The sequence below is a fragment of the Micropterus dolomieu genome, linkage group LG11 (genome assembly GCF_021292245.1).
Source record: "Micropterus dolomieu isolate WLL.071019.BEF.003 ecotype Adirondacks linkage group LG11, ASM2129224v1, whole genome shotgun sequence".
Classification (NCBI taxonomy): Eukaryota; Metazoa; Chordata; class Actinopteri; order Centrarchiformes; family Centrarchidae; genus Micropterus; species Micropterus dolomieu.
Window position 1 is genome coordinate 4022505 of NC_060160.1, and position 27744 is coordinate 4050248.

At 37.1% G+C, this 27744-nt stretch overlaps 1 protein-coding gene across 6 annotated transcripts in view; it reads right to left on the bottom strand.

The window, feature by feature from the left end:
• Positions 1 to 785: 785 nt before the first annotated feature.
• Positions 786 to 27744, bottom strand: part of LOC123979583 (kinesin light chain 1) — a 55534-nt gene continuing 28575 nt past the window's right edge. Inside the window, exons 10-16 of one of the 6 annotated variants that reach the window (XM_046063565.1) lie at positions 27667 to 27719; positions 26494 to 26561; positions 25408 to 25516; positions 22891 to 23025; positions 12885 to 13018; positions 9206 to 9272; positions 786 to 6359 (exon numbers count right to left, since the gene is read on the bottom strand). In XM_046063565.1, coding sequence (XP_045919521.1) covers positions 6294 to 6359; positions 9206 to 9272; positions 12885 to 13018; positions 22891 to 23025; positions 25408 to 25516; positions 26494 to 26561; positions 27667 to 27719 — 632 coding nt within the window. In that variant the 3' untranslated portion in view covers positions 786 to 6293. Of the gene's footprint in view, positions 6360 to 9205; positions 9273 to 10886; positions 10906 to 12884; positions 13019 to 17237; positions 17865 to 22863; positions 23026 to 25407; positions 25517 to 26493; positions 26562 to 27666; positions 27720 to 27744 lie in introns of those variants that run through there. The other 5 variants (XM_046063564.1, XM_046063568.1, XM_046063566.1 and 2 more) reach the window with 5 other exon arrangements.

Genomic DNA, 27744 nt, shown 5'->3' on the forward strand with positions numbered 1-27744 from the left:
AGTTATATAAGAATAAAGAAAAATAATAGTATTTAAAACTATTTGCAGAGAAAGAACAATGTGACAGATTCCGGGTTTGTGTCATGCAGACGTAATTTGTCATTATACAGCATGCAGAACATATAATTAAGTGTATATTAAATTATGGTAACATGTAAAATAAAACAATATTTACATTTTATTTATATATACTCACACGTATACACCCCGAAGAATAAGGTTTCATCTCTAGCGCTGCTACTAGCAGACTAATTTTCTCCTCATCTACATAAAATTGTTTGTTTTTTTTTAAAAGAGGATTTTTGTTAGTAAAATAACACATTTTATTATTAATTTAGCAGATAATACAGAGGGAGCCAGGCCATTTAAACTTGTCAGGTTAAAAAGGAGCTAAACCTGTGCCCCATGGCCATCACGCTGGTACACAGCTCTGCAACACTTATTTAAAAATCTTTCTTTAATTTCAGCAAATTCATTATGAATTACTCTGTAAAATGTATATAAATGTTATTGTACATACATAGCTGTTTACAACTCTCCCCACAAAGCAACCTCTGATCCGTTAACCTTGTTTATATCTGTAGCATTGTATATGCCTATTTTGTGGATCACAAAATTCAAAATCAGCACTTAGAGATGGTTTTCAATGGTCAGACAGGGTAGAATCAATTATGTAAATTAGCCAAATGTAGTGTAGTGCACTCTAATGAAGTACAAATACCTCAGAATTGTGCTTATTCACAGCACTTACATAAATAATATTATAAATGACAGAACAAAAGTCATAAATTTGACCGTTTTATTCAAATACAGTGAAGCTGAACAATAAACAAACGTCACTGCTCAGGTGAACAGGAGGAGGCGCAGTGGAACATCAGAAGCCAACATGTCTGAGAGAGCAGCGGTTACAGAGAACAAGTAGTATCATGAAAGCCAGTCTCATCCAGGAACATTTTCTCTACATACAAGACGTAACAGGGGACGGTTGTTATATTTAACATGGAGGAGTCGACAATGCTGCCTTGTAGGAAGCATAAAATACTTTCATCTTACTCACAAACAAAAACAAAACAAGAGGATATGTGCAGCTTGATATTTAATCTTAATTTAGATTTAGGAAACGAGCATGCAGAGTTGTAGAGCGGGACATGAGGAAGGTGCAGCATCCAAATCGTGCCGTGGTTACTAGGCTGATAAATGCCCCACGGTGGGGGAAGTATTCAGATCCTTTACTTAAGTAAAAGTATTGTGAAAATACAAGTAAAGTATTGTGCTGCATTTAAATTGTTGCTTCATGTCTGCAACTAATGATTATTTTCATTATGGATCAATCTGCTGATTATTTTCTCCATTAATCGATCGATTAATTAAAAAAAAATATTTAAATAGTGAGTCACCATCACAATTACCCAGAGCCAAAGGTGAGACGTTCACAATGTTTTTTTTTAATAAGGCCAAACCTCAAAATTATTAAAAATCTTTTTGGTATTTTCTGACTGAAAATAAGGTTTGATTTAAAGAACAAACAATCGATTGATCGAGAAAATAATCAGCAGTAATAACTTTTCCGCCTGATCATAAACTCTCTGCACTTTCTGGCTAAAACTTTTATGTATGGGGACGTAAATTATCCGTCAACAACCTTGTCATCAGTCCACAGAGGCAAATGACAAAACCAGTATTATAACATTACATAAAATATTAAATGTATTCTAATTAGATTTAATTAGCTTGTGTAAGGGGAGAAAGTTCTTTCAGTGTTGCTGCGAGTTCCACTGAGCGCTGACAGAGGGCGACAGAGGTCACATGTTACACTTTCATTTAAAGAAATGGACATAAAACCATTTTTGTCCCAACCTGAGAATATACTTTATCGAATCATCCACATCGCTGCTCCGCACAACAACACAATCCACAGGCGGGGATCAGAAATTACCCTTTGATATAAAAAAAAAAACCGCAACAAAAGGACGGACTGAGAGACTTTTAACTTTGCTGCTTTAACAACAAACACACACATATAGAGTCAACTTTTCATTGTTACCTGCACTTCCATAAAGCCATTTACATTCACGTCATCATAATCATCACTGTAAAATAGTCTTGCATATTAAAAACTAATGATAAGTCATAGTTTCAGGAAAATATTTTAAGTTGTCCTTCCTGTAATAATCAGCATCAAGCTGCTGCAGGTTGTCCTCTGTAACTGGGCAACAGTTTGAGCAACTTTGACCTTTAGCATTGGGCAACAATGCTTCAACATTGCTGCTTTACTCAGGACAGGAAAATCTTGTTGTCAGTAAGTATATACAGCATCTACCCACATACCAAGAAATATTCCAGAAGAAAAAGTTGTTTTGTTGAAATATTATTTTTCCCTTTGGAATATTTTTAATATATTTTTTAATTTGACCCAAAACAGCAAACTGCTTAAAATACTTAAAACTATAGAAGCAAAATTTTTTTTAGGATTTTAATCTTATAAGCAACTTAATCCATAATTGTGAAATATGTATTTTATTATTATTATTTTTTGATATATATACTTGTGTGGTTTAAATTCTCCACTTTTAAATTCTGATGATAAATTAAAACTTTATTGGTCAGACTACATTCAAGGACCAGTTATGTCTATATTATTATATATTTATATAATCCACTTTAAAATCAACTACAATAACATCAGTGGTCTTTAAATTGACTTTTCTTTGCTTCCATATAAAACTACTGTTATACTTTTTGATACTACTGCATTTTACTTTGTGTAAACGATTAAATTAGTCTCTTTACGTGTATCGGCCCTGAACATCACTTTATCACTACACTAAGGTGTTGTGTCTTAACGTTCCCCAAAGTGTTGCCCAGTTCATCAAAACCATCAGACATTGTTAAGTTATGTGCCTCGTTACTTTGTGGAGCTTCTAACAGTAAGACAATAAGGATCAAAATAAAATAAAGCACAAAGCAGGCTGACGAGCAGACTGATCAACAGTCACAAAAAAGCTTCAACACACTCTGTAACGTCCAACAGTGTCAATAAAACCATCGTTACAAAGACAAAACAAACAAAAATTAGACGTTTCAAATGAGAAATCACTACGTCTTTGACTACATTATTGCCGGCACTGAAGGAAAACTTACCATTGCTATTATTCAAGTTATCAAATCACTTCTATCTATGTTTTATTATTATTTAAAAAGGGATAAACAGTATAATGTTCTGGAATGAAAGCATTCATATAAATTCTCTACTTCGGTCAGGATATCCATTAATTTTTGTGATCAAATTTACAAATCAGAATCGGCAGTGAGTTTTTTGGTAAAGAAATTTTTTTAAAGTCAAACAAAAAGCTTATTGCACACCCCTGTCAAGAAACTAAATGTTCATGAAAAACTACCAGACTTTAAATGCCGCCTGTCCTCACCAGCTTTATAGGTCGATTGTTATATATCTTATTATGACCCATATTTATATTTTTAGTTAGGCCATGACCTCTAGTGACAGAAGAAGTCAGGTGATGTAGTATAAAGAGCGACATGTAAGCGGTTTGGGGGGATAGATAGATGTGCCAAATAAACTTAGGACTGAACCAAGGTTCAAGTCCCGTGTGAAATAAAGTCAAAGATGATATGTTTTAAGTTAAATAACATTTTGTAGATGACTTGTGTTATGTGACGTAATGTTCTTATTTAACACAAACCACAATCTTTTGTTAAACCTAACCAAACAACGACTGTTTCACAACATTTACCACGTGTTAAACATTCACGTGATGCGTGGTTTGGTACGCCGGTCGCTGGACTGGTACTTGCCAACGCTCGTATTTGTCTGTCTGACCAACAGTCATAACAAGAATAAATTAATATGAATGTCACCCTGGGAAATTAAAATTTCTTACATTTTATTGACCAAGTCATTCATTAATTAATCGGGTTAGTTGCAGCCATATTCCTTAACGAGATATTGTTTTAGATTTATTTTATATTTGCCCATTTTTGGAACATTTTATTTTAAGTTCTTGGCAGCTTGTATTTAGACAACATTTAAGATTTGAAAAGTTTGGTTTCTGTTGCTCGATGAAAGACAGGTGTTTTTAAAAACAAAAAATTGTTTTGTATATTTTAGTAAGGTACCATAACAAAAAAGAAACATATTTTATCAGCACTTAAAAGATGTTCAACTGATTTCAGCCTGAAACTTCCATCGTAAACAAGCAAAACTCTTCAACAAGGCACTAAATCCTAAATATCGATTGATGGGGCTTTAAGTTTTTCTATATTTTTATGTTTGTTGTTGTATTTCAAGCTTGTCACCAGTATAAGATGATAAATATCCATTACTTGGTTCCGTTAAATGAAAAGAGAGCATGTATGCATAGTGAACTAAAGTTAATCAAACTAGAAACCCACATCTTTAATCTTGGAACGACGATCAGTCAGTAAGTTTTTACATAAAGATGGCTGTTGTATAAAAACAGTAATGACAATTTTAATCAGTATTTATACCAGGATTACGTTTGCAATCTGATTTGTGTTAGCTGGGTTTTGATTCTGCATAGAGGGCAATACTCCCTCTTATTTTGGTAATAGCAAACATATATTTACCATTTGCAACTTAAATCTCAAGAGTAATTCTCACACGATAAAAACTACTTTTAATTATTCATAATTTGTACTTTTTGGTTGGTCTTGTTCAACTTTACTCACATGGTAAAGTGTTGTCTTGACTAAAATAAGTAAAAAATACAAATAAAAAAAAATGCTGTAACATTTCTCCGGCCATTACTACAAATGGCATTTAATGTGTAAAAGTCTGGAGTGGCCTTAACTTTGCAGTCAGTGTGTGAAACTACAGCCTCGATCCTGAGAGAGTGTCGTTAGGCCTTCATGTGCTAATAAATGTCATCGTCCTGCCTCGTTGTTTCTCAAACTCAACTGTTCAGGAAGACAGTGCAGCTACTCTCAAGGCTTTTTGTAACATAAGGATATAAAGAGAAACTCTTCAGAGCAGCGCAAGGACAAAAAAACCCAACAACATTAATTTACAAAACCCTAAATGTAAACATAGAACTTCATACATCAAAAGCAAAAACTTCAATAAACACAGGACAGAACATTTTTGGAAAACAGTTCTGAAAAGCATTTGAGATGTGGGTTCCCTCGACAGGTTTCCAACGTTTTTGTCTTAAAAGAAATATTGCTGAATGTCTGCTGATTTGTGAATATCATATCATTATAATCTTCATTTGCTACCAATCATACTTTCCTAATAAAAAACAAAACAGTTCAGAACTTTCACTGGAAACCTGCAGAGTGAACGCTAAGCTAACGTCCGGGTCGGCCTACAAAAAGACGTCATTGCTGGACAAGTTCTCTGCAGAGTGTTCAGCGGGTTTAGTTATTAAAAACATTTTCTAAGAGGCAGAACTTCTCTCATTGTTTGAGTGAAACCTCGGCAGGTAAAGCCAAACAGTATTGATGTTGTGGGGTTCAATTAGACTGACTATGAAACAAGTCTATAACTTTTTTCCTGAGTTTCTCCTTCATTAACTTTCAAATCGAGCTATTTTAACATTATAGGCAATACTGTATGAACTTTCCATATTAAGTAAATGTACTTAAATATTTTGTAAATATTCTGTTGTGTTGCTGTGATGCAGCTCGCCACTAAAAACCCATTCTGAAACAAACTGCCATGTTGTTTCATAAATTTCGTGAACCTCAGTGATGGTCACACACTTTAACTTGCAGTTTGTAATTTCGTGCAGATTTAGCCTGTCTGTTAGTGAATTTGAGCTATTTGACTTCACACACTACGATTTAAAAGTACCAATGAGTTAATTTCTTTGCCATCGACATCAGAAATGTTTGTAAAACTAAACCTACACTCTGCAATCTGCCTTCATTCGAGCGCTAGCAGAAGGTTAAATATTTAAAAAGGGACTGATTCGAGAAAGCAAAATACTCACACCAGCACACACTTACATACAGTACGCGCACATACAAAAAACAGATATACACAGAAAAGATACACACACTCAGATATTCCTCATGTTCCTCGATATGTACTGAAAAACAATAAATCCCCCTCTCGCAGCACAAACCTTCAAAAGTGCAATGAAACCTGTGCAGTGAGCACTTGGTGGTGTGATGCTGACGTATAATGTGGACGATATGAAGCTGTTTACAGTGAGGTGGGTCCGGAGTTTGTGGACAGGAAGTGGATTCTCATGACCTCCGTGACCTCTCAGGAGTCCGTCCGCCACTTCTGCCACGGTCGGGAAGAAAAACCTTCAACGCGCCAGATCAGTGTGGCTGGCACTCAGGTCGCGACTCTTTCTCAGACGATTATTTCGTTCCTGGAGAAAATGTAGCGAGAGGAAATATGAGCCAACAATATGTCAACTTTTTAAGAAGTAAGATTTTATTTTTAGCTTGACAAATGTGCAAAGGCATATGGAATGATTTAAAAGGTGTTTATCTAGTCTTAACATAAGCTACAAACGTTAGCATTACAGAGCTTACTAGTAACTACATGTTACTTCCAAAGCGAAAGAGCTTATCATCTAGTATTTCCCCAGATGGTGGAAGCTGGTCCTTGATGCTATTTTGTTAGATTTGGGAACATTTTTTATTTAGTTTTATGTTTTTTTATGATCTACTAAGAAAATACTAAACTGCTCACAATCAGATATTAAGCTGCTGTCTTGTTTTGTCAAACCAAAAGTCCAAAAACACCAAATATTCTATGTACAATGAAAATCAGATTTTCATATTTGAGTTCGATGCTATTGGAGTATTTATAAGGCTAACATTAGCAGCTCTGTCTGCTTTTTATTGTATTTTGGGGGAAATTAACACTCTGGCAAACGCTGCCAATCAAACACATCGATTAGTTTACATCTTGAAAGGCTTTTCTTCTTAACATTAAAAGTGAATATTTGAAAATACAGTACAACCAATAAAGCATTAATCTAATGTCTTGATTGTCTTAAAGTATTTAAGCTAAACAGTCGGTAAGGATGCAGACTTAATGTTTCTTGTTCTTTTAGCTTAGCGTTAGCTAAGTACTAAAGCTCTAGCTTTAGTATTTTAGCACAATATCATGTATGTAACCATTAAGTGTATATTTAGGACTCCTTTAACTTTTTTAAAAAACAAGTCAGATACAAATATCAATAATCAACCTGAGTGCTTTTCTAGCTAAGTCATTAAGCTAACATTAGCCTTAAATTAGCTAGCTGGTGACAGTTGTAATTTCAGCAGGCAAACCAGTTACTGATTAAAAGACAAGCTACTTTCGTCTACAACAGACGACTGTTAATTAAAAAAACGAATATGAATTTGTCGTAAATCTGCCACTATTAGGATTGTAAAAGGTGTCGGGGTTAAACGTTAGCTAACGGTGTCTAAAGGAAGATTCGAAACCATGAGTTGCAGAGCGAGATTCATTTTAGAAACCTAATTTATCAATTCTGAATGGATGTTTACTACATAAACAGGTGGCTGGGATTAATTTTATGGGGGACTATTTTTATAAGACAGTAACAACACAGAAAATCACAACAGAGACAATTTAAGAATGCCCACATGCGTTATGCAGAAACTGACAGTATGTGTTTGCACAATTATAGTCAACTGTGGTTGTTAATTATTTAGTCACAAATACCTGATGTTATATACGTATTTAAGGTCTGAAACCAAGTTTTCAGGGACTTTACATAGTATTTTATTCATATTATCAGTCATACAGTGTGAGATTTTCTTGATAACAAACTAAAGTTAAAGTGTCAAAAAACTAAAACATTCTCCCTGTTAAAGTTGATTGTGTTGATTAGTAAAAATAAAGATGGTTTGAAGTTAGTGTGAGTCACGCTTGTGTTGTTACTCATCAGGTGTCATTTGACAAACACTGTGATTTGTTCACAAAACTAAATCAACAGAGAATCAGGAGATACAATTTATAAAGAGAGAGGAGTATAAAAGTAAAGACCGGGTCGAAAAGTTTGTTTTAACCCTCTTGGGAACCAGGTGGGTGGATTAGCATTTAAATAAAAATGCAGAAATTAACTTTTAAGTCTCAGGCACTCTTTGAAATTCAAACTCATTTGCATTTTGGCCATTTCTTTTCAAATTAATTAATTTTTGTTGTATGTACCTTCCCTTACTCTTCTACTGCTACTTCAGTCTGCGGTTTCCTATGTTTATAACAGCAACACTGTGAAATTGTAGCATGATGATAAGATATAATTACACTTCACTATTTGAATCACTGGAGAAATGTGTGATTTAAGAAAGTCTGGAACAAAGCTAGTGAATTTATTTTATTAAGACTTACTTGACTGTATAAATTTATTTTTCTGAGTCAGGAAAGCCTTCAGTCACAGAATTCTGTGATACAGAAGCTAAAATGTTTTTGCATCTGATCTTTTAGATTTTTTAACTGTTACCTGCTGACTAACTAAATTTTAGGTGGAGGTGAAGTCACTCACTATGAACATTTAGAAGATAATCTCAAACACACGATATGCTGAAAATGCATTTTTACATCACTAATGTCTGTGTTTTTCTCAAATGTCACTGAGGGCCGTCTGAATATTAATTACGAGGTACCACAGGATTTTCAAGGCACAGATTTACCACATATTCTACAGCATTGTGCCCAAAGTAGATATACATAGATAAAGTAACCTGGTTAGGGCCATAAATGTTGATTATTTGGGTTATAGATTAAACTGTTGATCATGTTTTTGAGTAATCAACAGATTATTCAGTCTACAAAATGTCAGAAATTACTGAAAACTACCCTTAACTCCATCCAAGATATTAAATTTATCAACCGAGACAAGCAGCAAATTCTTATATTTGATAAGCTAGAAGAATATTTTGCATTTTTGCTTGATTCCTTCTTCTATTTAGTTAACAGTTATTCAGTGTATGCAGAACAATAAGCTCCCATTTTCCCTTTATTTTAAATTATTTTCTTCTTTCACTACAAAGTAAAGCTAATGAAAATATTACCAGGAAAACATAATTGTGTTACTGTACGCTACATATTTTAGGAGGCATTTCTTCTTCACAGAAGCACTGAGTTTTTTTAGGAATTGAACTTTGACCTTTCCATAACAGGAAACCAGCAGGGTTAAAGACAAGCTGACAGACTCTCTGCAGATACTTTTTGTCCCGACACTCGCAGCCTCCTTACTTGGTAGTGGTCACTCGCAGCCTTGTCCGCCACGTTAAGAACCCCCAGAGAGCTGGCTCGCTTCATGCTGCACCCAGAGCCGTGACATGCAGGGAGGCGGTGGGGAGGGGGTCAGAGGTCAGGGGGGCGAGGGGGTGGAGAGTCAGGTGTGAGGATTTTAGCTCAATGGAAATGGTGGTATGTTAGTTAATAACATCCATGATACTTTCACACAAAAGGTTAGTTTCACAAGACTGTTTCATTTGTCAACCTTTTCTCTTCCTTTTCCTGAAATTTAGATGTTAAATAAAAAATTTGGTACCACTTTCTAATATAAAACCCTTTATCATGTTGCAAGTTGTGACTTTCTTTGTCTTTTAATCTTTTTGGTTCAATAATTAAAACCACCTCAATACGCATCTGACCTCCGACCATGAAAAAGTGCTGCTAAGCATCTGGAACAAAATCCGTTTATTAACAACTTTCTAATTTTATCAATTTGCTGTAAAAACCCTTTGTGACATTTCTGCTCTTGTGTTAATATTAATAATAATTGAGAAACATGTGATCCCCATTAGCAAACACTTTTTAAGCTCATTTATAAGAATACACTTGGCTGACGTTTGTATTTGAGTTTTTCTTAAGACTTTCAACCTGTAGTTTGCTCTCATTAATAGCTTGTAACAGATACACCTCATAAACCCTTATTAGAAAGTGGTGCCACATTTTTAATTGAAATAATCTGCAGCAGGTGTGAGTGGTGTAAACTGATATTTCCGTGTCAGTGAAGTTCATGCAAACACCAACATTCATGCCTGAACAAAAACTTGAGTTCAGAAGGGCGACACTGCAGAAACATGTCCATCCTGACAATTCTGACAGATTTTAACGAGACGCACACATTATTCTTGCTCCCTTTGGATAAAGGTGGTGAAAAATCTACCGTTTATTTTTATACAAGAATATTCATGTTTTCATGTGTGAAACTTTTATTTTGCAGGTTGGTGCTTGATTAGCATTCAAATAAACTTCCTAACATGATACGCAGTAAAGTGTTTTCCTTCAACTAAACAATAAAACACGATTCATAACATTCTTGACATATTTAAGAAGAGAAACATGATTTAAAATAAAAATGTTTTTGGAGGTGTCCTGCAGACGCAGTGAATATTGTTTGCACCTATTTGACTTGAGCTGGGGAAATAAGTATTAAAAGTCACAAAATATCAGGAAAAAAGGCTAAATTGTTTAAAAAATAATGTCGAAAATGTATGTAAAGTCAGAATACTTTGAGAATATAGCTGTAATAGTTTGTTAATAAAGTTTAAATAAAAATAAATACAGTTATTTTCGAGTGTTTCCTGTCTGTATCTATGCTTTCACTATAAACTAAAAGCAAAATGACAAAAAATTATTCTGTTTTTGTGGCACAAAAGTAAGAAATCTTTAACTCCTACATGTATGGGGTGTGACGATACACTTGGCTCACGAGACGATTTTTTTTTTTTTTAAATCGTCAATGATGAGCAGAAAAACTGTATTTTATTCAACTGAAAGTCACAAAATTCGAAAACAATGCAGGTGCATTTGAAAATGTTCATTGTTCATGTCTTCTCTGTCGCTGTTTATCGTTTCCACCGGGTACAAAAATGCTGCCACACAAACTATTTGAAAGTGGCGGGGGCATCTTCTTTGCCAATTTCATCAAAGCAGCTTTTCATCTAGACGAGAAAAAAACCATCTAATTTTAATATCGAGTCACACTCCTTGTAGGTATATAGCGAAGCAACGTGGCAAAATTTTGGTGGATAGAATTGCAAGATTTTAAAGGTGATCCGTAAAAGGTGCGTGAGGTTTCAGCTGCTCTAAAACTGGCTAATTGATTTGCTGGCGGGAAGATGCAAATTAACTCTTAATGAAGCTGTTTACAGTGAGGTGGGTCTGGAGTTTGTGAAACTTAAAGGAAATAAACTCGGCCTGATCTGAGACGTAGGTAACATCCACAGCTCGATGCTGCTGGGGATCTTTTGTTGGATGTGGTCCCATTTTTCTTTCTCACCATATTTTGCGTTTATTGCTGCTGTCAAATACAAAAAAATGTAAACACTTCTGCATTGACTGACTATTTAAAGGTTGTGGGGTTTGCGCAACACAGTTCTTTCCATTTGAACTTATTATGAGGTGACGGTATCTTTGCACTTGTTAAAATGGACATTTCTGCAGTGACTTAAAGTTACTGGGAGCCAACTGGTCCACCCTCATTAGGAGCCACAGAGAAGAGCAGACCAGAAAGGAAAATGGAAACCAGTGAGCACACAGATGAGGCATGCAAGGAGACATTCAAATGAAAAAATTTATTCATAAATAAAAATTCAACACAGCATAAAACTCTAAACAGAAACAGCCATGCAGACAAGTTTGTTTTTCAAAGTAAAATTCACAAAGAAAATGAAAATAATAAAAATCCTAAAATATGAGAAAAACTGAACTATATTTCAAAAAGAAATTGAAATAAATAGCCCAAATGCACAAAATGCAATAAATAGGTGTAACTGTTAGAGGTTAAAACAAAAAGTTCCACAGGCCTAACAGGCATTTCAGAAGCAGACATTAGTAGTTTGTGTCTCACTGCAGATGCTTTTATACACGTCGCCCGTCACAGCATGTGAGCAAAGTTTGAAGTAGTTGCATTATTTTCCCATTTCATCAATACTGTTCTTTACATGTACAGCTAGTTACCTTTGGTTTTCTATTTTAAATCATGTTCAGGTTTATAAGTCATCACTGCAGAATATTAGGACCACCGAGAGGAAAACCTTCAAAAGTTGAATTATTATATTATAGAAAAAAAGTTGTAATATTTAGAGCATAAAGTTGAAAATTTATGAGGTCATCCCTCTAAAATAAAGTCAACAATTTATGGAGAAGTTTTGTCTTAAGATTTTAAGTTCAAAATATTAAAACATTTCCTTAAAATTAACGGTAACAGGATGTTTATATTATATTATGCATTGTTTCTCAAAATATTACATTTTCTAGATTTTCTTTGTTGAACTACAACCACTTTTATCTCCAAATATTCAATGGTACATCTTTATTCTAAAAATAGTAAATGTTTTTCTCATAATATTACAGTTTTTCAAAATATTGCATCCTTTTTCTCAAAAAAATGTTTCTCCAAACGTTCAGACATTTCTTCACAGAATATAAAATTTGAACTGAAAATAGTACAACTTTTTCTACTACTAAACTTTGATTTTTTTTCTCAAACTACTGAGTCATTTTCCTCCAAATACATAAATAACTGAATTCAAAAAACAGTACAACTTATCTCATAATATATCAGACTTTTTTTCTCTTAATCTGTTTTTTAAATACGTCCTTTTTTCACTAACTCAGTGGTCCTAATACTCGCTGACAACCAAACTTAACTATTAAAAATGGCAGCGTGAGAACAGCATGGTAAACCGATGTGATGGGAAAAAGGACAAATGTGCCGGTAAAAGCTTCCTCCATCATTTCATGTGCAAACACAGCTTCATAGTTACACCACGTCACCACCAGCAAAGCAGAGCAAATCCCTTCTTTTTGTTTTTGGTTAGTGCGCCAGCCGCCGAGCCCGGGGGCCGGCTCGTTCCTCCAGTGCATTAAGTCAGAGTCACCTGTAGCAGGTCGGTCAGGTGTCTGTTGGGATAGTTACCCGGGGTTTTTGGGCTCGCTGTCCCGGGACGAGCCGCCGCCTTTCAGCTTGCGGACCAGTTTCTCGCTGCTGCGACGGATCGACGCCCGCAGTTTGCTGAAGGAGCCGCTCCTCTTCAGGGAGCCGGAGCCGTCCTGATGGGAGACGCCACAGGGTTACACTCATTCATACACACCCTTTTCTATAGAGCGCACACACACACAAAGGAGGAGTGTACATACTGTATGGACATTAGTGTCAGACCAACGTATTGAAAATAAGGCCTTTGATAAAAATCCAGCATGTTGCCTGATGCTGATTCAGATTCAGGACTCTTTCTGGTCTGTAAAACCATCAGTGAAACTTGACTGAAACCTGTAACCTGACCTGATCTCATGGCCTAAATGTTTTGAAATTCTGTATTTAGAAGATAAATAACAACAGATTATGCTCTGTCTTAATAACTGTAGGGACTTTTTGAGGCCATAAAATGTCAAATTTGAATGTGTGGTTCAAAATTCAGGCTACACTGGCAGATTTAGTGGCAAAGAACGCAGTCTTCAAACATGGTCAAACGTCAATATACACACACAAACAGAAGTGCACAATCTTTTCAAGTGCATACATGATGCAGATGCACACTGACTGTTACTGACTCAGTAATCTGTGCATTGTACGTCCATGCACACAGCTTTTTTTTGTTGCCGCGGTTAGTGAGGGACAGATTGCACCTTCATTTATTGGTACAGGGAGTCCAGTGATCTATGTAACCAGCTCAGACCTTCAACCTAAGCTACTCTAATAAGGTCAAAAACAAGCCTTTAATTTTATGTTTACCACCAAATGTATCCAGTTCCAACTCGTACCTTTTAGCAAAGTGCTGTCTCTGATTCACTCCACATAACTGTTTCTGTGTGAGTGGAGCATCAACACAACTGCAGTGAGGCTGCATGGCAACTTATTTTTTGGTGTCCCTGTCCCAGATGGTTAACACCTCCCTGTCTTTCTGGATGGATGTGACAGTATCAGGTTTAGACTTCATGTTTGAGCTGCAGATTCTTCATATTCTGGACTCTGTTTTGTTGTTCCATAAAAGACAGAGGAGTTTTGAGCTATTTAAACATTACCTCAGATATGATAAAATATTAAAAAGAAATTTTAACCTCAATGGCCAGAGCCAAACAAGGGCTCCTGACTCAGGCCCAGTGAAAGAGTCCAGGAATGAATGAGGAAGAAGCTGAGCATGTTGGGTACTGACAAAAATAATCTTGAAGGCTTTTACTTTGACTAAATATAGCAATACTACAGTGTAGAAATACCCTGCTACAAGTAAAAGTCGTACATTCAAATTGTGTACTGTGCAAAGAGTAAATTAATAAATGTACTAAGTTAGATTCCTTGTTTGACTCTCAATCAGCAAGTTCATTACAGATGGTGTAAAGTATAATAAAGTCTTCATGTTCTCAGAAATCAAACTGTCTCTGGCCCAGCAGACCTTCACACTTCAGTCTTACTATATCAGTCCGAAGTTATTTAGTTAAGCTAGTTAACTAGCCTGCTGAAAAACCACAATATCATCACTACCCAGATCAGAAAAGAAGAACATGTCGAGGCATTTGTATTTTTAGTTCATTTTGACTACAGTCCAAATGATACTTCGGCTTTAAGGTCTATACAGATATATAAATTTGAGTTTAAATGCATAAAAAACTAATAATTTGATAAGGATCCATTACATTTTGCTATCAAAGCTCTATAAACACAGTTAGATGTGTACTTAGTGGAATATTTTAAAGCTGAAAAGAAAATGTTTCATTATGTAACAACAACACTGTTACTAAATTACCTCAAACACATCTTTCATTTCTCTACTTCATGTCCTTATAACGTACCAGAGGACATTTACAGTGATGAGCACAGATATGTCTGTGATAAACCAATACTGACTGCTGGTAATATTAATAATTGGTTGGCATTTGATGAACTGTACATCAAAAACTGTGGCACAGATCTGACTTTTCTTCCTGGGACCCGTCAGAGGTGTTGAAGAGCAAATCAACCAGAATGTTAGTGTTAACTTTTTAAACATTTTGATTATGTTAGCCTCATGTAAAATTGTGTTTCTGAGGTCAAGAATGAGCTTTCAATCTTAAATTACATTCTTGTTGGTTCCCCCCGTGGGAACTTAGAAGCTCCCTATTTTAGTTATTTTAAACTTGCACTGTTTGAATTATGCACCTCATTTAATTGCACCTTTTTATTACCTTGTATGTAAGATGTCCTTGAGTGTCCTGAAAATCGTTATTTTTATTATTATTATTATTATTAGAGGGATAAACTGGATTTATGTATGTAAATAAAAAGACAAGAATTAACTGATGCTATTTTGCTGACTTGATTTTTTTATTTTATTCAAGTCAAATTCAACCTGGCTCCCTTTTGTTGTTGCTTCTCAAAGAGACCCAGTGTTTTAATTTAACGACCCGATTTCGCTCCGTGATCTTTTATGATTATACAGAAGTAATGAATGAATCTAATGATGAACTTTTGACTTCTGACATCGACCTCTACTAATGTCTACTATTCGATTGATGAATGGCGTTTACTCCTTCTGTGTTGTTTGACAATTGGGATTTTTTTGTCCACACTTCATTTCTCCCACGATTTCCCCGAAAGCCCTAAAGAAAAATTCAGTAATTTGAAGCTAACAGAGACGTGGTGGTGCAGGGATCTCCCAGCTTCCAATCGGCCAAAGTAAAGTTAGTTTCATGTATTTTTCCAGCAGTTTCAGTACCAAACATGCTGCTGCTGCTGAGAGGTATCACTGTTTAGAGCTCACTCAGTTATGAGGGCACACACACAGAAGAGAGAGGGAAACACACAAAGAGGCGACAGGCACAGGTTCAGGTGAGCAAAGAGTTTAGGCTTTATTAGAAGTTAAGAAAGACAAACTGTAAGATGCACAAACAGGACAGGACACGCAGAAGATTATTAGCAGGAGCCGAAAACAGAGATGATGACACTATTTCTATCCCCAAACAAATGCAACTTTGCTTGTTTACAGCAAACCCCCACCCCTTCCCCCGCCCATCCTGACACCTATATACAGACTGAACAGGCTGGACGCACGATGTTTAGGCTTCACATTGTCCAAATGCTTCACTTCTTAACTCTACAAACTAACATTTAGTTGGAAATGCGGCAATTTCTCTCTTCTGTTGCACACATGAACGTTTAAACACATCGTGCATGCATCCTGTTCCCGTTAATGTGTCCTCCCGTTGACGTCACAACATAGTTTAAGTCTGATATCATTGTGAGCAGATGACACAGAGCACAGAGTGACAAACTACTGACTAAAAACTCTTAACAGGAGCAGAAACCCACAGAGCCACAAGCAGCGGTGCTCTCGATCATGCTGACGAGTTACGCTGATGTTATTTACAGCATGTTAAATCACTTTGAGTCACCACTAATGAGTTTAGATGCTGAATTAAACCGAGTGGACGATAGAGGACAGACGAAGAGCTTCGAAACCTCCACAGAAAGAAAGACGGAGAGGCAGGAGGGTAAAGTTCAAAGCTTTAACTCTCACCATTTCATAACTGGAACATGTCTAGCAATGGTTGTATTGGATGTGTTGTTGTGTATTTGTCAACTGATCGTGACAAAGACAGGATGTGATCAGTTTTGTGCCTATTTATTCCTAAACCATAGTCATGCTGGTCATAGCCGGATGTCCATAAATGTTTTGGGATGGCTGTGTGGAAACATATCTATGATAACCTCTGTTTAGAGGGGAAACTTTTGATTTTACAACATACTGTCAAATTAATATTTACCCCTCTTTGTTTTTCCCTGATCCGTTTTAATCGTGCAGATTAATTCTGACACAAAATCATGTTTATCAGGTTCTTAAATGTACGACGCAAGCATAATGATTCCTCACACTGGAGAAGGCCTAGTGCTAATACGATATTGTGATCTATCCATGATGTGCTGCAGCTAATAATTATTTTCATTATCAATTAACCTACCCATCTTTTTTTCCTTTTTGTCTAAAAATACCAGAATACTGTGACAAATTCCCATTATATTTTACCGGTTATTGTGTAGCATTTTTGTTTGAAAGCTGACTGATATGATTCATCGACTAGCTGTCGATCGAAGCTCTTCATATTACACGTCAGCATTTATTAATTTATTTCTCCAGCAGCTGCCAAAATGGGGAAACAATGTCGTGCAGAAGCAACAGACAAGCTAGCTTTAAACAACTTTGCTTAAAGGCCTGACTTAATGTAATTTCTTTACATTTCTCTACTTGAATGTTTGAGTCAAGCTCCACTAATGCAAAAAAAGTGTTTATAGCAAAGCAACATTTTCATTTTGGTTTTATTCTGGTCAGACTTGGACAGGATTCTGAGAGTTCAGGTCAAAATGGAGAGAGTTTTACTTTAAGTTTTGATTTAAGGGAAAACCGTCAATCTCCCTGCACACACGCACACACACACACTTCTTCCAACAACCTATTAAATGAGTCTAAAGCCAACATGAAAGAATAGTTTAAAGACACCGGGACAGGGAGGGACCGAAAGACAGGAGGTAGAGGAGCAGAGGCTAGTGTTAAAGGACAGCAGAAAGAACAGTTTAACGTTGAAACATCACCCCAGTCCCACCCACAGAAGATCCACACAGTCGAGTGAAGCGTGGGAAAGTTTGGATTTAGACACACAGACTGTCTCCACATCCCCCCACCCCCCCCCCCAAACACACTCCTTGTTCCCAAACACAGCAGAGAGGAGGGCGTGAAAGCAACATTATCGCTCTGGTACGACCCGGCGTGAAGAATCCCACCAGAGCCCAGAGGTGGAGTAGAAAGAGAGCTGGAGAAAACTGCAAAGCTGAAGGGGTTGAGGCGAGGTGAGGTGAGGCGAGGCGAGGCGTCCGTCATGCAGAAGACAAGTTTTTAGAAACCATTACAAGGCATCTGTTGAGTTATGCCTGCCGGTCAGACGGAGCAGGGAGAGAAGAGAAAGAAGGAAACACAAGCAGTGAAAGAGAGAGAAAAAGGAGAAATTTAGAATGAAGGAAGGAAAAGAACAGTGGAGGAAGAGGAGAGGAAGGGAAACATTCAATTAAAGAGACCGACAAGGATCAGACACAGTACTTCTCCATTAGCTTGTGCATTAGCTAGAGAGGCTTCGGATCACCCAACCTCACAAATCAAGATAAACATGTAAAAAAGGCAGTGTTGTGACATGATGATAAAACAAATGCTTTTAACTGATTAAAAACTTTGATAGACTGTCAATAATTAAAGCAGTAACCACACACATCACATGCTATTATTACATGTGGTGTGGCAATGCTTTGCCTGCTTTGTTTGGTCAAGACGGATGAAAGAAACAGTCCTGAATGGTTTTAGGCTCAAGTCTGGAAAACCACAAACCAAGTTATCAACTAAAGCATTACCAAAGTGCACACAAAGACTTAAGTCCTTATTATACATCATAAAAAAAACTGCCATTACTACAGCTGTATGGACCCAAAATAAACATTTTGCTGTGATTTAGTTACAATAAACGGATCAAACTGATGCCGAAATAACTACAGCATGATGCCGATTTGTTAAAAATATTAAGTCATGCTATGTCAGGGATGTCAGCCAGATGACAAGCTTACAACTTTTAAAATGCTTGTTTTACTTGTTGAATAAATCGGGGCTATTTTATGCTAACTTCTTTCATTGTAAAGTACAGCAAATTGAATCAACACCTCTATAAAACAGTACAGTACAAAAAACTACAACTAAGTTTAGCTAAGTGTACCTAATAATCTGGCTATGGACTGATAAAAATCTCACCCAGCTCTAATGGATAGTAAAAAGGTGACAGCGGACCAGATCTAATCTGACAGTAGTTGTATTTTGTTGGTCTCACATGATAAAATATCACTTACAACTTATTTTTGTGGACCAAAACATAAGTCTGATTTTGAAAAACGTGACTGATGACCTACAATCAGGCCAGAAAGCTAAAATAATATTTATGTTTTATGTCTCTTCCAACCAAGTTTCTGGTAAAACAGAAATACCACAGACTTTAGCTTCACATCAGCCATTTTCCACAGTTCAGTCCAAACGGCCTTGGGTCTCCCCCACTGAGTCGTCAGGAGCTCCAAAACCCAGAAAACCAACACAAACCCAAAGAGGAACAGAAACAGAGGCAGGATGGAGGACGAGTTATTATCTGTCCATTTACAAGTCACACCTCCTGCTTCCTGCTTCAGTGGAAAAAGGTCTCAGCTGAACCTCAGCATGTTAAAAAAAAACAGAACACCTGACAGCTTTTGACAGGGTGTGAACGTCTCACAAGCCACCAAAAATATGCCTATAAACTCTCTTCTCAAAACCATATTCACTCCAAATCTAAATTTTCTGCACAAAAATCCCAATGTTGACGTACCCGCCTAGCTATTTAGATTCAGATAGAAAACCAAACTGCAAACGAAACATAACAAGGCCATCAGGTGGTGATTAAAGCGACGTGTCTTTTCGTTCATGCATATTAATCAGTTCACTATCTGTCTGAGTGACTGATGTAATTCACAGACTCTGCCATTAGGAGGAGCTTTTGCACAATTTAAAACGATGGAGAGATACTGTGTCTGCATCTGGATCATTGTTAAGCACATTTACATCAGGTAGAACAAGGTTAAACTTTGTTAGACCACAACACAGAGCACAGAGGGGATGCAGGAAGGAGACACGCGAGCAGCCGGACAGCGCCTGAATATTTTGTGTCAAATTTAGACCTTTTCATTTGGTTGCATTTATATTTTGGCTGCATAGGAATTAAGTAGGACTGCAATACTAATGATTATTTTTATAATTGATGGATTTATTTTCTGACTGAATGGATTGAAATGAAGAAAACTAGCCAACAGCCATACTTGAGGAGCTAGAAACGGTACATGTTTCAGCATTTTTGCATGAGAAAAGTGTATTATTGCACTATTCTGCATTTGGATAGACTTTAGTGATCATAATAAAAAAAAATAAAAAATTATTAGAGATTACAGTGTTTAACACAAGCAAAGTGAGATTATCAGCATTTATTCTGTTTTAAGTGGTTTTTATGTGACAACTTCACTTTTAGCTTGCAGGCTAACTAAACAAACAACATTTCCTTCCTCTCTGGCTGCTAACATGCTGACAAAGCAAGCAAAGGAAAGGAACAAAGACCAGGAAAAATCACACTTTCCATCCGCAGGCGGCAGCTCATCACACAAATGCAAAGCAGAGATACATATACACACACACACACACAGGGAGCTCCAGCACAGTGGACACAGATCACAGACATCAACAGAAGGAGTACAGTACAGTACAGAGCCCAGGATGAACACACTGATGAGTCACAGTGCTGCTCAGAGAACTTTTCTTTCTTAAGAAGGAGGAAAAATGTTTTCACACCTGCCTGTGGAGAGAGCTCAAGTGGAAGTGATGATTTCTTTTGACAGGTTGGAAAGCAAAATGTAGTTTGACAGCTGCAGCGAAGCAGTGGAGGGTAAAAATACCAAGAACCATGTTTTTACCCACCTACTGTAGCCATATAAGTTAAACTGCAGTGTACAGAAATTACAGTATTTTCTACACAATGTTCATACATTTATATTATTTCAACATTAATCTTACTGATATTCATTCCAAATATACTGCAACTACTATGCCACAATTTTCAGAAAACTTTGTTTTCAGGGTAACATACTGTTAACTTTTTGTTATCTGTCTTGTATCTTAAATATCTTTTTATTAACTCATCTGTTATCTGTTCCTTTCTACATCTCTGGTCATCTTCGTGTGCTGCTGTAGTGCTAAATCCCCTCCTGGGATCAATAAAGTTTGATCTCATTTTAAATCAAAATCAAAATTAATTCACCACGTTTGCTTTTCTTGTTGGCTTTATGGTGACATTTCAGCCACCGAGTTATTGACCGTTCAGAGACGGGCAAAACAAAAACACCGTTATTAAAAAGTTCTTCCAGCTAAAGCTCTTTCCAGAGAAGCTCTCCTGATATAAATAGGTCCAGATATCAGCCGGTGATGTGAGATTGTCTGCAGGAGGCTGTATGCTAATAACTGGCTGACAGGAATACGATCTGTTTCACACCAATCCTCCCAGAGCCACAACCAGAGGTACAGGAGGAGATGCTGATTGGTTGTTCAGGGCATTGTGATTGCTGTTGCTATGTGAGCAGGCCAGCCCTGAGCAGCAGCAGCCGCCGTTCAGAAAAGAGAAGGTGAGCAGCCTACATTGATCTTACATCTACATGTTGAGTCACTGCAGTCACTAGAGGCAGAGAAAATACTGCAGATACTGTGAAATGTACCAGCTCAGTTAGAGAAGTGGCTCTGCGGCAGAGGGAGTTAGGTGGGTGTTGTCAACATGTGTAACCAGAGGGCTTTACTGCGGTGAAAGCAGTTTTTTTAAGACTAAGAGTTAGTTGGAAAAGAGTTTAAGTGGAAAGGAGAGTTTATTAAGAGCACAGCGGTATATAAATGTAAAAACACTACGACTGAAGCACAAGCGTCTACTGTCAGAGATTTAAGATCCAGCCAAGTGAGCGTCTGAGCAGAGCAGCTTCTCACTTGGTCGTGTTATTAATTAAAGTCAGTGTAGCAGTGAAGTACAAGCAGTAGCTAGTGTGGTCATTCTGGCAGTCAATCAGCATTATCAGTGTAGCAAAATACAAAATGATCTTTTTAAACAGCTCTGACAGAATTTAAATTCATTTAATGATTGAAGTAACAACCTCATAGTATCTTTCTCAACTGAAGCCACTGGATCCCTGATAAACACCTACGTTCATATTAACAGATCCTACATATGGAACAATATAATTTTAGGTTGTCAAACTCAAGAGCCTTTAATCACACGGCCTCACGTACTTATCTTTGCCTTTAAATTTTTAAAGGTGAAATCACACTGTTCTGTTTTCCTTGATCCAAAGTGAAAAAGAGCACCGTAAACTGTACACTAACAATCGTGGGGGTGTTCCCGATCAGAGGCTGGTTGGAACAGATTATTGGCCTAAGTGATGGTGTAGTCTGAGTTTGATTTGAAATCCGATAAGAAACCCACAACAGACAATGAGAGCGAGCTGACCAGGAAGCATCACCAACGTGTTGTGTATTTGATCGTGCTGTAACACGTATAAACCATGCAGATTCCCTGTTCTCAGCCTCGAGTTCATCCACAGTGTCATTCTCTATGCGACGGTACGACAGTCTGCCTCCATTTTTGTTTATGTCTGAAGCCATGTTTGTTCAAACTGGTTTCTGTGAGATTGCAAAATCCTGGAACCGCCTCTCTGAAATTGTTTAGTATAAATGCCAAGTGTGTGGTCCTGCGTCTGGACTGAATTCTTAAGATTAAAATATTAAAAATCTATTAATTCTGCCGTTATGTCTGTGGTATCACGTGTGTTCCTGTATTTAAAATTGGAAAATCCTCTAGTGTGCACCAGGCTTAAGAATGATAAACTGTTTTACTACGCCTTCTTGTTATGCTGAGCCTTTAAGCAGTGAGCAACTGCTGTCTATCAAATAACAAGAAAGGTAGTAGTAGTAGTTACACTGGAAACAAACTGATTTAAAAATGTGTGGTTTGGAGTCAGTGTGCATGAGTTTTTACAGATGTAGTGATGTATGAAACTGGTCTTGACAGAATACTGTCTTGCTGTTATTTGAAAATACCCACATTTTACCTCACTAAGACAAAGATAACTGAATAAAGCAGTAGATGCTCCAGCGTTAAAATAATCTGCTCCAAACCAGCTGGATGTGATCTCAACCTTAAAATGATTCATAGATCTATTTCAGCAAGACTCGTGTTTAATCAGACCGGATCCCTTTGTATGTGGCTTCTGTCCAGACAGATTTAGGCTCAGTTTGTGTGAGACTCTCAGTAACATGTTGAGGGCTGTGTACTGTACTTACCCCGTTCCACTCCACGCTCATACTCACTTCCTCGCCACCGTCCGGCCCGCTTTCGTATTTCACCGTGTCAGAGGTCAAACTCTCGCGGCTTCGCTGCTTCTCGCGGGCCTCTGGCTCGCTCAGGACCTCTGCAACACGCTGCTTATGCACATTGTCCAGACCCTGACACACACACACAATAAATGCCAATTCAATTAATCCAATTAAAGCAAAAGCTAAGCACCTCTGCCACCTGCAGCTTGAGCACACTGTCACAAACAAACACTTTACAGTTGACAGGAACAAGTACCAATTCATCCAATCCAATTAATATTAAAGCTAAAGAGTTTTACCACCTGCTGAGCTAAACTCAGGCGCTGGCAGTTACAAAAGCAAAATTGGACAAAACTCAACTTAAAACTTTCTTTTAAAGAAATAATTGCACAGCAGAACTGCTGCAGAGAATGCTGATTCTTCAATACAACAACTTAGCTTACACCAAGTATGCACCTTGAAAAGTAGAACACTAAAAACCCATGACGACATTTTAAAGCTTAAAAGATCCCCTTCAGACATATTTACACAAGTGGTTTCCAAACTCATGCACATAAATGTGTTAAAGGTGGGGTATACGATACCGGAGAAGTCTAATTCCATAACAAATCCCATGTTATAGAGCGAACAACAACACAGCTAGTAATATACTTTAAAAAACTTGATTTTAAAAAAAACTTTAATTAAATGCCTATTCCCAGTTAGACGCATTTTAGGGGCCTGGTGTGGCTAAACAGGTACTGTAGAAGTTCTTTGGATGTATAAAACCTCTTAAAGCCCACCGGGTCACCTACTTGAGCTACATCTAAGTTGCTTAGATTGTGCATACAGATATAAATGTTTTAACTTTTGTCAATATAAACATGATACACATCGTTAGATCGGTTAGATTCACAAATCATTAGTTTAGTTCATTTTACAAAAACAACGAGCCCCAAAGTATTTTTCATTCAGATTTACCAGCATGATAAAATAATTAAAGAACTGTCCCATATAGACACCTGTCCCAAATATAGGCAGGGTGAGTTCAGTGATATAAGCAAATAAAAGACTGGGATATTACAAGTTTTACAGTAACTAACGTTAGCTAAGTTGTGGGTTAGCAAACTGCTGTTACAGTTGCTGCTGCAAAGCTAATAGTCCCAGATCCAGCACACCCGTTCCAGACAGTGATACTCACAAATCTCCTTCTACTATAGATAACATCACAACAAGACAACAACATCTTGGCAAACTAGAAAGTAAGCTGAATGTCTGTGGGCAAGTCATTTAAATTTCCCCGACACACAAATCATGTCTGGAATAGTGTCCTGCGGCGGGGTGTGGGCCATCTTCTTTGCTTACCATTTACAGAGCCAGGGCTGAGTCCAAAGTGTATACACAGAACAGACAGCAAGCAGACTGTGAAGAGATATTTGCCGAATCTGACAAAAAGACCCCACCTTTAATGTCAGACTGAAGGTGAGCTCAGAGACACTTAATTACTTCTGCAGGTGAATGTGAAAACAGGCTTCTAGTGTCAAACTCTGCACACATTTATATGAAAAACAAATTCAACGGCATTCTTCTTGTTTTCAAAGTCAAGTAGCCTCTGGTGCAATTAAAGCTGGACAATGACACTGGTAGACCAGAGCTCAGACTGATGCAGAGGCAGGTTCCTATGACTCTGTCTGAAGAATAAATTATTCAAGAGGGGAAAAACACAGACCAACAGGGCAACAAACTGTAGGACGGTGATGTTATCAGAGTCTAAATACTTCTTGTTTTATCTTTACTAACATCTTCCTCCTCTTACATTAGACAAGCTTTAAATCTTTAAAAGGCAATCTAATATGGGGGCAGGGCAGGGACTGTTTTAAAATGTGACGTCAGTCCTCTTCCTCTTCAATAGTGCATAAGCTATTTACATTTCTACACCATGACCACATTTCCTAAATGTTCTGCTATTTAAATTAACTGTTAACTATACTTCAGGAAATGATGCAAAAGAAAAAATATTTGAGAGAAAATCTACTGCATTGTGTAATTGCAAAGCCGGTTAAATTTCTTTAGTTCTTCTCAGCAGCCTCTCAACAGCCCAAAATATTGACTTGATTTAATAAAAACGGTATCCATACACATATTTATAATTTTATTAATAACCAAAACATAATAACTCTACAGCTGTAACTACAGTGGCACCACAGGAGTCCACTTTAAATTCATGTGTTATTTCCTAACCAAGAGATGACATTAAATCCTAATTCAGGATAAAAGCTGCAGAGCTTCTCTGCTGCCTCCCACTTCTCATCTCCAGAGGAGATCCCATTAAGTCTCATAAGTAAGAGTGAGTATATCTCATCCCTAACTTGACACTAGACTGAAACATTTCTGCTCTTAATCCGCTGTACATAAAGAGCTGACCCCTTTCACTTGAGTGGTGGTAACCAGCAACAATCATCTACCACCATCTCTGAATTTTTAACACCAACACCAAGAATCTTTGTGATTCAAGACATCCAGGGACCACACCTGCTTTCTGGAGCGCATGGCGGCTTCCTCCAGGGTCTCAGCAGCCTCGAACTTGCCCTGCCGCTTGTAGAGGGCGCCCAGGTTCTTCAGCGTCGTGGTCACTGTGGGGCTGCAAAAACAAGGAGGAATATCTCATCACAGAGAATCATTACAACAATATTGCACACGTACAATACGAATAAACTGATTCATGAGCAGCAACAAAACACTGACATGTAGACTTTCCTTCCCTGGAAGATCTTTACAGTTCCCACTGCCTTAAAGAACATACTAAAAGATCCATCCCAGCCCGGACAAATTTGAACTACTGAGTTAGTGCCATACTGGCACTAAACACTCCTTGAATTCAAGATTAAGGAATGAATCGTGCAGAGAAATGTCGTGTATGTGTCCTTCCTTTAGAATCTTTCTTTATGTATTTTTATACCTACTTTTAGAGTATGTTTTATATTTACATACCTGTTTGCAGTTTACCGGTGTTGCACTGATCGGATTGCATCCAATTTCATTGTACATGTACAATGACAATAAAGATTCTGTTCTATTCAGTAATTTGTTTTCAATCAATAAACTGAAATACGTCTTAAATCCTTAATAAATTAATTTGATAAAAACACACAAGTGAATCTTCTATATCTGGATTTGATCCCAGCAGCATATGGGGTTTAAATGCATGGAGTATATGTATGTGAATAATATTTTGTTTGTACATGGAAGTAACTTAAATTACAAACAAAAATACATAATTTATATAAAAAACTAAATGACAGTGGTTAAGGGGTCATTGGATCAATCCGAGGGGTCAAAAGGTAAATAAGAAAAACATTTCTGCTACACAAAATTATGTTTCAAGCAAATAACTGAATTTTACCTCTTTAGGCCACATGAAAAAAGATCCCTTTTGGCTGGTTTTGGTTCAACAACAAGAGCTCAAAAGTAGACATTGATTTATTTTAAACGGTTACAGGCCAAAAAAAGGTGCGCATTGTTGCGTTAATCATTTAGGAAACTCCTTGTTGTTAGGAAACATTTATAGGCTTCTTTACTCTTTTGTTTCCTGCTGCTGTATACATCAAACAAACTCACCTGTCGACTTTACAGGCTTTGTACCAGCCTCCATATTCTCCAAATGGCGAGCCGTCCTTCTGCTTCCCCTACAAGACAAAACTCATGTTCATTAGCGTGCTTTAGGGAATCTACGTAGACTTACATGAAGGAGTTAAGTCTGGGGAAGAAGCAATGACCCATGACAACGACTCGTGCATTAAAAGGATGAAAATTTCTAAACTAGAGGCTTTTTTAAAAAGAAAACCATCAAAGATAACGTGATGGCGTATTCAGTGGTGGGATTATGGTCGGGTCAGGATTCCTTCCCTGAACAAGTAAACCTTTTAAACCATGACGAAAATAAACTCCTACTTGGGAAAGTCGGGTACTCACACCATCAGCATTAGATGGTTATTACTGAGACTTACTCTGCTAATCCAACTCTTTGTAAAGTCAATACTTCCTATTCCATCTTAAATAAGATCATAAAACTGTTCAATGCTGTCGTCATGTTACATTTTGTTCTTCTGCATGTGTGGCAAATACCGTAGAACAAACACATTCAGACTTGAGGAGCGCTTCAAAAGGTAACAGGAGTCGGCACTTTTTTTTCCCCTTTCTCATCTCTTTCCTACCATGCTGGTTACCTATTTTTAAATCTATAAAAATTAGACTTTGGGGCTCATTGTTTCCGTTAAATGAACTGAACGATTGAATTGATGAGAATCTAACTGATCTAACGATGTGCAGCATGTCCATACTGACACATTGATCATACGTTTAAACATTAATATTTGTATTAACAATCTAAGCAGCTTAGAAGCAGCAAAAGCAGGCGACACCGCGGGGGGTAGGAGGTTTTATACATCCAAAGAACTTATATAAAAACCAGACCAGGCGTTTAATAGGGACCTGCATTTATTTGTCAAAATGTGTTCCCACACCAGGCCAGTAAACGGGGTAGGCGGATATTTGGGACTCGGCTATTAGTTGAAGTTTTACGGTAAATTAATTTGTCCTGACTTGCTGTTAATTTATCCGTGGTTAACTAGCGAATGTGTCAGACAGATTGAAGTTATTATAAGATTTTGGGGACAATGGTAGATAAACAAAATATGGGTATAAATTACATAAATTACATTAAACAGATTAAACATGATAATGCAAAGACTGACTAACAGACAAAAGGCGTGTGAAAAAGACTTCGCTCACCTTGCTTTGTTCCTCTCTCTCCTCGGCATGCATCCAAATTGGTTTGTTCTCATCTGCAGAGAAACACACAGTCAGACA